Here is an 11,836-nt window from a genome sequence, read left to right on the forward strand (position 1 = left end):
ATTCTTTTTTTAATTTTTTTGACAAGCATTTGAAATGATGTTTTTCAATTAAATTTTAAATTTTTATTTCTTTCTTATTTCTTTCTCTTTTTTTTTATTTTCTATGATATTTTTTATTTTTAAATTTCTTAAGATTTTTTTTCACATTTTTAAAAAAAATTGAAAAATAAATATCTGCATTAATTTTTATTTTGAATTACAAATTCAAATCTTTATATTCTAAATTTCAATCAAAATTAAAATTTTAATTTATTTATTAATTTTAAATTTTATAAAATTTTTTTTTCATTATTTTTCGATTTTTTCTTTTTTTTTGTGGAAAAAATTGAAAACGCCATTTTGAATGGCGTTTTTAAAAACGCCATTCAAATGGCGTTTTTAAAGACGCTATTTTATTTGGCGTTTCTTTTTTTTTTTTTTTTGGGATGATGCCATCGTGGAAAATAGGGTGACGTGGAAGGGGGAAAATGCCGTTCAAAATGATATTTTTCTCTTTTACATTAATTTGGTAAAAAATTTGATTTTAAATTATTTTGGTATTTAAATTTTTTTTTCGTATTATTCCGGAAAAGAGCTCAAACATTTCTACTCTCTTTTGACCGACTTTTTGGTGATGGGAAACGATATGCCACGTGTCGGAAAGACATGGTTGCGGGCCCCACATTATTATTTTAAGGGGCTTAAGCCCTTGGGCCTGCTCTGGGTTTCAAACTGGTGGAATACCACGGGCAAGAGGAACTTCTTATCACTACATAAACGAAGGGTTTTACTAATGACATAGAATTTTTGTGAAGTGTACCAAATTAATTACGCTTTTCTGTCCAAAGAAATTGATAAATTAATTTTTTTCAATTTTTTTTAAATATTTCAATGTCGACTTGTTGCGGTGGCGTCTCTCTCTCTCTCTCTCTTACCCTTGCCCAGTGGTGCTTCCCTCCTTGTGGGGCCCCTGTTTTAAGATATAAAGAGGTTATTTTTTTTCATTTGCCTGAAACACATAGGACCTGAATGATGATGCTCCCACCGATTTGTTTTCAAAAAGAAATTATAAACAAAAAATAACAGTTATAACAATCTAGATCAGTCATAGTTATCTTTTACAAAGTACAATATCAGAAATATTTTTGCTTATAAGCAATCTGCCTTTTTTCCTGCCGGCCATTTACTAATTCCACCATCATCACTGGCCGGGCTGTTACCACAGCCATCAACAATCATATTTAAGGGTGTAAACAAGCAAAAAACCAGTTTGGCTCGATTAACAATCGACTTAACCTCAAGACAGCCCATTTAGATTCCAACCGAACTCGAGCTGCTCATGAATGGCCCATTTAAAAAGAAATAATTTGGACTTCAACATCTTTGAAGAAATGTGGCTGTGTAGATTGTGTGGGTTTATTCATTTGCTGGTCCTGGATTGGTGCAAATTTCCAACTTCATGAAAGGCACGTTACCACATCTCTACACCCTACAAGTTCACCATTAACTGAAATAAACAGAAAATGTGCTATTACCCACCAACAGTACAGGCAATCACATCTGCTGCCTCCTTGAGGAGTCAGTGGCTCCTAACCTTAAAATAGCTTCCCACTTGATTACTGAGATTCTCATTACAAATGATAGTGCTCATTTCACCGGTCATCGCACAAGACTGAAATATGTTAATCTCACACAGATGTGGGAGTTGAGGACTCCTCAGGGCCTCGTGCGCGCTTGCAGGGTGGGGAATGAGACCCACTAACAGTATTAGATTCCCTCTCGAAGCAGGATTCAGCTTCAGGCATCTTTTGCTTGCCACCAACCTGCCTTGAGCCTTCTGCCATCTCTGCACCAGCAGGGTCATTTCCTGATTCATCTCGACTCTTCCCTGGGAATTCTTTGTCAGCAGGATGTGTTTGGTAAGAAGATACAGTCACCGGTTCTTCCATGGTGGAAGCAGCTTGAAGATTGTCCATGCCCGACTTGCATTGCTTCTCAAACATCATCTGAAGGTACCTCCCCTGTTCTTCAATTCGCAACTGCAGATTTCTCTGAATCTGTGGAAAGGAGGACATGGAGTCAAAAACAATTATCTGCAGTTGGTTTAAACAGGTGTCCTCGATACAGACTACCAGCAGAAACAAATCTTTAGACATGCCAGTCAAGGTGATCAAAAGCAAGTGAACGAGAATGATATATTACTGCATGTTAGAAAGGGTTTGGGAAACTCCATTGTTCATTTTCATATTTATAATACCTTAGTATTCATAAAAATAACTATTTTTACAGGTGATGATGTCCCAACCCCAACCATATGGACTAGAATAGATATCGACACTCAAGTTATGCACCTGGAAAAGGCGCTCCATCCGGATCTGCCACTACCTGCATAGTTTCAGGATGAACCAAGCGTTCAGCAAAATCAGCCAGCGTATCAATGGGTTGGCTAACAACGGGCAAACCTCATTGAGAAGCGGCTTTGGACAGATGACTTTCCAGGCATACTTCAAAGCGATGATCCACATACTATACATATGTACAGTGGGAGTGCCCTGCAACCGTAACACTGGCATGACATTGGCTACATGCCAGTGCCTGGCATGCAGTGAGCCAATGTCGCCAGTGCCAAGCCAGCATGACACAGACACAATACTTTGATCCAAATTCACCAATCTCATGCTTGGCCTTTTGCAAACTTGATAGGTTGCTCATATAACCATATGACAGATTCTGGTTTACTAGAAAAAGAGGATCCCACTCTTGAGAGTTCTCTAAAATAATTATGTGCAGATGTGAGGGGTCTTCATGCTTAACATTACCAATAACAGTAAGCCTGATGCTACCGCCAAAAATGTTGAGGTTTCCTTCAGACCTTGATGGTGGCACATTACCACGGTATTCCTAAAAAAGAAAAGAAAAAAGTATGCCTGATCCTATGTTTCAATCATTTGTTTCAGAGCCAACATGAAGATAGCAACGATCACTGATGTATGATTTAATTTAAGTCAACCATGCAGATGTAACATCCAAGGGAAGACAATTCAAGTAGAAGGTAGATGAAGTTGAGAAGTTGCTTTAGAAAAAAGCCAAAGGAAATAAGTTGAATTACTAAAAACAACCTAAGAACACATTTAATACATAATTGACTTATATCTCAAGTTCATGCTGATCCACCCATGACACACCAGTAAGCTATGCAACTATAGGGGAAAAAAATAATACATCTTAGTTAAGCAACCCAAACAATGCATGTAATACTGCAATGGTGATACATAATCTAAAAAATTGCCTGAGAGTGCTACAGTTTGAGAAAGCCAGAGCTCTTGAGAAACCATGCACCAACAAATTGAAAATTATTCAAAGATCATTTCAGTAAAATTCAACTGACAACTTAATCTTTATACTCAAATGAAATAGCAAACAAAAAAGTGGTTTGAGCATGCGAAAACATATTTGAATACATGCTTTAAGTATTTCGAACATGAAGGAGATGACCACCAACAACATGCCCAGCACTCAGATGAGTAATTTTTCAGATAATTCAATGCTATAGACCCGGTACTGTCTATCAGGACTAACCATTACAGCACTCATCATCCATGACCTTAGATCATTTAATAAGCCCTGACCAGCCATATTTTGGAAGGGAGATGGGGTGTCTTGGGAGCGTGGGGTGCATGGATGCTGGAGAATGTGTGGTGAAGGAGGTGATAATGAAGAATGGCAAGGAGGTGGTGAGCACAGAGACAGCACTGGTCTAGCAACAGAGACATGCACCAGAAAGTAAAGGAGGTGGGACAAGGCTGACATTCTTCTCAAGGATGGTTTGGGTCCAGCATACAGTGGCAGCATTTTAAGAGAAAGAAAGAGGACAGTTCGGAATAGCATATACTTGAGAGCAATCCAGTTAGATGTCGGGAGGGGGTCAGTAGGAAAGGGGGCTCCACTGTACTAGGGGAAGGCCAACCAAGTTAGGGCTTGGTATTGGGATTGGTCAAAACTTTAACATCTGCATATTAATGTTTTAAATACATATGGGCCGATTAGGACAGGCCTGCCAAAATTGACTAAACTCGGGCCCAGCCCAATTTCTGATCAGGGTTATAAGACTAGACCTAGGCTCACACAATGGACCTGAATTAACTGCCTAGGCCCACCAAAAACTGCATCAGTAGGTCAAGCTAAAAAATGTATATATGTCTATTCGGTGAAGATAAATAGACAGACTTAAGAAAAAATTGCCAAATACCAAGAACAGATAATAAACTATGGTCTTAATAGAAAAGAAAAGGTTGAAACTTGTAAAGTGAAACATAGAGAATATGGAAATTTTATTGCTCTGTGTCTTAAAAACCAAGTCTTCCTAAAATTTCGTATACATAAGTTCTACATAAAAATATTCCAGCACTCCAAGCATATATCTTAATAAAAAATGAGGTTATATTTAGGGAAAGAGACACAAACTTTTTGGACATGCTAATATGTAAAAGAAACTGAAAATGCCAACACAGTTCAATGCTTCAGGGAAAAGATAATATCTGAAAAAAAATACAATACTAGTATAACACAAACTAGTTGAACCTCTATTTATGCAGAAGCAATGCAAGATGTTCATCTAGGCTTCTATATTACCCCATCATTCAATAAAAGTGCACTCCAATCATTTCGTTTCTTGCTTCTGTGAGATTGCAACCAACTATGCTTTCTCTCACGCAACCACAATCATCCATACCTTCCTCATGTGCATCACATGTGCTAGGCACTAGGATTGGATAGGACAAGCAAATAATAGGCCTTTAGTTTTGTAATGTTTTCTTCATTTCAATGAAAATTAGCTTTTGGAGTCTGACATCCAAAAAATTAATTTCTTATATGCATAAATGTCAAAACTCAAGCAGAAAGTATACCTCAAGTTGTTCGTGAAGCTGTTTCTGGACCTCCATCTGGAGTCGCAATGCTTCAGTGAGACCAAGACTCCTGTCATTGAAATGAAAAGTAAGATCACTGACTTAGAGAAGACTAAGTAAACCTTTTACGGACCTTTTAGGATTGCCTGGAATAAAAATAGGGCACTAAACTTTTGATACTGTTAACAACAGATATTAACTGTTACAGAAATATAACAGGACCAAAACAGAGAAAGAAAGAAAGGAAAGAAAATAGGGCCAGATGGTCAAATAAATAACAAATCTGAAAATGAATGAGCACCAACCTCATTGGGCTTCATACAGTGGTAGGAGGTTTATGATTCAAAGTGACCTAAACTCCATGACGAACAAACAAGAGCAAAAGCATTTGAGCAGACTATTTAGTTAAAATATTCTTGAGAGCATGTTTGTGTGAGGCAGTTAGATCTCTAGATATTCACAAGAGAAACCAAAGGAGGATTCAAGCTTAATGGTGGGTGTCACAGATGAATACAACTCTCTTTACTAGAAACTGACATTTTTCAATATTCTCAGGAAACCTGCCATAAAAGTATATTCACTAAAATATAGTTTGCCTATCGCCTCATAAAAGATATTCCGCACTATCCCAACAGAACAGCCCAGGCTGTATCCAAATTTTTGGGGTTTGCCATATAGATACATTTAAGCATCCAGTCACAAGCTCTCCAACTTCTTGGCATACAAAACCGGATTCTCTCTTAATTTTTAGTGTGGTCATCCATATTTTTGGAAACCTGGCAGGGCATAAGGCTCCATTCTATTAATACACTCAATTTCAATATATGCACACACCTCTTAATCCCCTTTTCCTAAATGATGCAGCTAGATATTATTTCCAAAGAGAATGAATAAAAGAACAGAATGAACCAAACACAGTGGTCCATATATAATTCATTAATCAAAAAAGAAATGTACAAACGGCAGTTCACCCACAGTTAAACCATAAACCCCTTAACCTGGCACACCATTATGGGTCAGTGTCCGGCCCAAGTTTGAAAAATACTAGAATACAACAGTACAAAATCTTCTAGAACACTGCATAGGGCAAAATACATATAGCCAGTAAAAGAAGCATAGAACTATAGAGTAACAAAAAAAATATATACATTCAGTACATCCCAGAATACAGAGACACAAGCTCGCATGCTCAGAAAAAGCACAGATGCAAGCATGCATGCATGGAGGCATGCATACATCGAGACACATATTTGCATGTTTATGTGCACATCCAGGTACTGGAGTACATAACCAAAAATCTTTAGGATTATTTGAGTAAATCAAACGAAACCTAACCAGCATCAGACCCTCAATAGAAATGGTTACTTCTTGACAATAAACAATTAACTTATAATTTTACTTCTTTTTTCATAATCCAACATTCTAACAAAGTTAACCCATTTCTGCACATTATGAGACTGCTCTCACCTCGTTGACTTTATGACTCTGGATGGAAGCATTTTAATATAATGATTTTTGCATTATTATAAATGACTAAACAAATAATCCTTCTGGTTCTCAAAGGCCGTAAGGTTCAGAAAGAAGAGTCTCTATTGCTATGATCACAAGAACAAAAGCATAAAAATGTTGTCATCTTTATTAGATGTATCAAACACCATGTCATCTATTGTTCTTAAGAGAGTTGTGCTTTTGCATTTTGATTCCTTATCTTTCCAACGAGGCAGTGTAAATTATCTATTAATTCCTATAAGCAATATATCATTACAAGTACTCCTTATAATGGCACACTCACGTCTTCAGGTCAAGAGATGACACTTCCTGCTGTGGAATGACCTCCTTTTCTGATGCCCCTGCATTCATCAAAGTAACCAACAGTCTCAGAAGAAGTCACACTACCGTCTTCCACATGGTGTTACTTTAGCTTATTAATAAAGTTGATGCATTTTACTAGGGCATAAATGCAACAAGATAAAGAAAGATGTGAAAATTCCAAACTGCATACATAGAGAGATAAAGGAGACAATGCAGGGTCTCTGAAAAATATGTAGTTGTATTTCCCAAGAAAGGAGGAAGTGGTTTAAAAAGGAAGGCATGGAGAAGTAGCAGCAATACAAATCCACAAAATGAACCTAAGGTCAAGTAAATGCCCGACTGACCTTCTGATGAGTCTGGCCTGTAACGAGCTGTCCTGTATTTCTTTAAAGAAAAAAAAAATTCTTATTAAGAAAAATACAAAAGAAATGGCATGGTAGTGTTGCATATAAGAAGGAAATGAAAGTAGAGACCTGAAGATGGCTTTTCACATGGTATATGGTCAAACCTTCCACTTTCATGAGTTTCAGCACGCCTTTAGGGGTAGCCTCTGAATGCATAAAAACAGTTTCAAGTCAAGAGATACGTCAAGCAAAAAAAGGAGTCTAAAAATAGAGCCAACCTACTTTCACTGCCACCAAGTTGGTTCACAGCATCTACAAAACATTCATGCAGCTCTGGAGTCCAACGCATACGCGGCTTGGTTGTAGCAGCATTAGCGCCAGAGGAATTAGAGACTGCACAAAGCTCACTAGAGTGAGATGGAACAGCTTGATGGATTTGCAGCTGGTGAACTGGCATACTTGGAGATGATTGGGCTGCTGATTGCATAGCCTATATGAGAACAAAGGAACACAAACATGATCGGCAAAGCCAATGACAAAACAATTGAATTACTACAAAATTTAAGGATATATATTACCTAAAAGAACATCTATCAATCTCTTTATTTGACTGCCACCACAAATGATTAACTACTTAATTCATTTAAAGATATTCGAGCACCTTATGGAAGTTCAATAGCTTTGAGAATTACAGAAATTAAGTATCCTTAATCATCAGGAAGCGACAAATTATCATTTTCATTTAAACATTCATATCATGGCAACAAGGAGTCAAACGAGCATCAATAGTCAATTAATAGCTACTGATAGTCAATTAATAAAGTCTGCACTCTGTGAGATTTCTAACATATAATAAGCAACAAAGTGATAGCCAGCTTGCAGCAGAACAAAAACATGAGGATAAAAATAGGTTACTAATATAATTCTTGGTTAGTATATGTAACAAGGTTCGCCATCTCGGTACCGACGGCTGTTTCAGCTGGCTGGCAGTACGGTTCGGTATGGTTCCGTACCGTACCGAACCGGCAGCGAACCGACGAAGGTACTGGACCCGAACCGAGAGAAGAAAAAGAGAGATGGCGTAGTCCACAGGCATGAAACAGGGGCATCAAATCAAAACTTAAGTGAAGCCGACAAATAGTTTGTCGGCTTCATTAATTTTATTTTTTTTTTAAATCTTTTAAACAGTGAAGCCGGCAAATGGTTTGCCGGCTTCATCTGTTGATTTTCATTTTAAAAAAAAGGGGTCGCATGAACAAGGGCGAAAGCCCCTGTTCTGCAACCACGACGCCGCCCACGCCGCTTCCGCCACCCCCCTCCCCCGGCCTCGGCGAAGCCCGCGACCGCGACCGTGATGCCATCCGCTCCCATCTTCGGTGATCTTCCCCCTTCTTTCTCTCTCTTTCTTGCTCGTTTCAAAGCCCTATCGGGCGAATCGACGAGCCATGGATGCTTTTGCGGCCCTCTGATGGCCGCAGCGGGCCACCACCAACCTCCAGCGGCTCCCGCCTCCCTCCCTCTCCTCCTCTCTCTCTCTCTCTCGCTTTCTCTCTCTTTTCCTCCCTCCTCTGCCGGTATACCGTTTGAATCGGCCGAACCGTGCCGGTTCCCCGCCGGTCCGGCTCGGTACAAGGTGTACCGGCCGGTTCGGCACGGTACAAGGTGTACCGGCCGGTTCGGCACGGTACAGCATTCCATGAATTATGTAATGTAGTAGCTTAAAACTTCCACCTTATTGAACATAACCCACATACCTTTGGCTGAGACTCATGAGCACCTGTTTCATTGAGAATATCCTTCCAATCTTCGTTCATTAGATCTGTCCACCACTCATTTTGCTTAGCAAGGTCATCAGAGACCACATCACAACTGTTCTGGATCTCATTGTTGCCATCAGTGATATTATCTGAATAACCAATCATGCTCTGAATTGGTTCTGGACACCAGGTGACTTCAGTGGATTCTCTGGGGTCATTACCTGTTAAAGATTGGAATGCCCCTGTAGGTGGAGGAGTTGAAGGAAAGGATATTCCAACATTCGATGACTGAGAAATGAAAGAAGCACCATTAGGATGCCTCTCATTAGGTGAAACAGAAGAGAAGTGAAGATCTAAAGAGATCCCTGAAGCCGATGAATATAAAGGTCCAACAACCCCGCTGTTGGACACAAAGGGAGTATGAGGGGGGATAATTGGACTGCTTCTTAGCTCCCTCTCCACCGAAAGCTGTTGGGAATCTGGCAGTTTTGGAAACTTCTCTTCCAAGGGAGTAGGTAGCACAGGCAGAGATGATGACATAACTTCAGAATTTCCAGTGCTACAAAGCTGTTTCACATTAAAATTCTTCATTGGCTGTGTTTCCATTCCTTTCCATATGTAGATTATCAGCTGATCTTTCCTCTCTCTCAAGAAAATATCATTGACCCACTTTCCCTTTATATTTTATTGTAGCTGAGCAGCTTTTTGTCCTTGAAACCTATGCCAGGAAAAAAGAAATTAGACATATTAGGTCTATACTGAAAAGATGAAGTTCATAAAAAAATTGAAAGTGAAGATATAGATAAAATGATTGTGTTTGATTGGCGCCACCATTACAAGAATAAGAAAGCAAGCATATAGATAAAATGCATAACAAGCAAATAAAGCTCTAACAGTTCCACACTAACATGGCTGGGACTTTTAAAATCAATGTTCACCGCATCAGTGCATGCCATACCATACCATATACCAAACCGATACTCGGTATAGGTGGCCTACAGGGTCTATGTATGCTGAACAGACCCCCCATACCAGGCATACCGATCTTGTTTCAGGATGGTATCAATATAGGGTCCTTGTTCAAAACACGTTGTCAATTTATGCAAGGACTGAACTTGATGGTATTCCACCAAAAAGAAAGGTTGAGGAAGTATCAAACGGTGCTCCTAGCTGCATAGCTTGATAAGTTGGACTGAGGAAGAAGTCCGACCACTAGCAAACTAAACAATTTGCCCTATTCAAAACATGGCTCTTTACAGACAATAATAATGAACATGATCAATCTGCCATTGTTATCTCCATGGAGTTTGCTTCATGTATCAAGGCATGATCCACTGAAGTATGAGAATGTGATATGACAGGCCATTGACCTGACATGGACCCTCTAAATTGATGTCTGATGCCTGTCCAGAAGCAACATGGGGCAGGAAAAGAGCTTGGCTGTCATGAAACCTAGAAAGATTCACTATTGGTTCTGCAGTTTAAGCTCATACAACCAAGGAACATCAAGTGAAAATAAGATAAAGTACAACAAAATAAAAATGAGAAGATAAAGTCTCTCTGCTTCCTATAATCTACCACTATTAACATCATGATAGCAAAACCAACAGTGTACGGCACTGTACTCCTAAATGTCAACACAAACGAACCCAAAGATTCCAAAAATAACTCCGTACTGCTACTTACAAACAGACATCAAGAAGCAACTGAAACCGAGATTCTCTAACTAATACCCCCCACCCAAAAAACCAAACAATAATAATAATAATACATATAACCGAAAAAACATGAAGAAGGTGATACTCCAAACCATATCAAATACAAATAAAAGACACAAAAAAGCTATCATGCACGAGACAGATCTCCAAATCAATCAAAGCGATTCCTTTATAACCTACCGATTCTAACTATCAGAGACCAAGCGAAAGAACGAGATCGCAATGCGATTTTTTACATGCTTACCAGCAATAAAAACTCGAGGTTTCTTGGACTACTACCGATTCCAAGCGAAGGAGGGGAGAAAGAAAAAAGAGAACCAGAATTGAGCTAGGTTTTCGCGGATTCTTATCCAAAAAGCTAAGAGCACCAAAAGGCCGCTCCGACCACGATCAAATCCATCAAAAAGGTCAGAAAGAATAGTCGAAAAGGCGAATCGAGAGCCCAAATCGGGAACAGATTTCCGAATTCTTACCTCGCGAGGGGAAGACGGAAGCGATTCTAGTCGGCCGAGGCCAAGGCGAAAAAGGAGACGGCGAAGATCAGAAGAGGCGGCTTTTGGTGGGCCGCCGCCTGGGCGAGGAGGCTGCGAAATATTCCGACCGCGACAAGGCTTCCAAGCCCGTCTTAGCAGCCCACCCAGGCAACCAATTCGGTGAAAACTGGAGTTAAAGTTTGCAAAGTCCTTATCAGAACGGGCCCCAGTTTTCCTATTTACATCCAGCCCATAGGCTCCGAAACCCCTTTTTTTTTGGGGAGGTGTGGTGGGGGTTGGTTTGATGCACCTACACCTCAGGCGGGTGTAAATACGGCCAGGAAAATTAGAGTACAAAATTTCACTTGACTCCGCAGAAGAATTGTTCCCAAAAACCAGTTGGAAACATATTATTTAATTTTTGGATCCTATATGAGTACCAAAAATCTATCTATTGTATATTTGATATAGTACTAATCACATGTCTAATTGCAAATATCATGAATCTAATCCAGTCCTATGCTATAGAATTTTTTGATCAATATGGACAGTGAGTTCAATTCTTTTTTATATCATTTGAAATAATATAGGATCGCACTCAAGTTAGCCAAAAAGTATTATTTAGATTTTTTAGCTCTATATAAATATCTAAGATCTAATCAATATGCATAATCAACTTGGGACTAAAAATATACTCACATGATCCTCACAGCTGTAAGCTCTATCACAGAGATATTAGCATTGAAGAGTCTCTTCCCTCCAACCAGTAATATATCTTCCACATAATTGCCAAGGATGAAGGCTCCAGAAGGTATTACAAGAATGGATTGAACCAGAAAACACAAC

At 39.1% G+C, this 11,836-nt stretch overlaps 1 protein-coding gene across 2 annotated transcripts; it reads right to left on the reverse strand.

Moving 5' to 3' along the window:
- Positions 1-1,417: 1,417 nt before the first annotated feature.
- On the reverse strand, positions 1,418-11,147 carry LOC105044188 (protein PHOSPHATE STARVATION RESPONSE 2). 2 transcript variants are annotated; one of them, XM_010922000.3, is made up of 8 exons: positions 10,991-11,147; positions 8,797-9,517; positions 7,325-7,532; positions 7,172-7,248; positions 7,043-7,082; positions 6,679-6,736; positions 4,887-4,956; positions 1,418-2,036 (listed from the first exon to the last, which is right to left on the reverse strand). In XM_010922000.3, exons 2-8 carry the CDS (start codon positions 9,403-9,405, stop codon positions 1,668-1,670), a joined length of 1,431 nt encoding a protein of 476 aa, XP_010920302.2. In that variant the 5' UTR covers positions 9,406-9,517; positions 10,991-11,147; the 3' UTR covers positions 1,418-1,667. The 2 variants fall into 2 exon arrangements, with proteins under 2 accessions (XP_010920302.2, XP_010920303.2); XM_010922001.4 differs by lacking the exon at positions 10,991-11,147 and adding an exon at positions 10,762-10,899 and having other exon boundaries at positions 1,459-2,036.
- Between the last annotated feature and the right edge of the window lie 689 nt (positions 11,148-11,836).

The sequence above is a fragment of the Elaeis guineensis genome, chromosome 4 (genome assembly GCF_000442705.2).
Source record: "Elaeis guineensis isolate ETL-2024a chromosome 4, EG11, whole genome shotgun sequence".
Classification (NCBI taxonomy): domain Eukaryota; kingdom Viridiplantae; phylum Streptophyta; class Magnoliopsida; order Arecales; family Arecaceae; genus Elaeis; species Elaeis guineensis.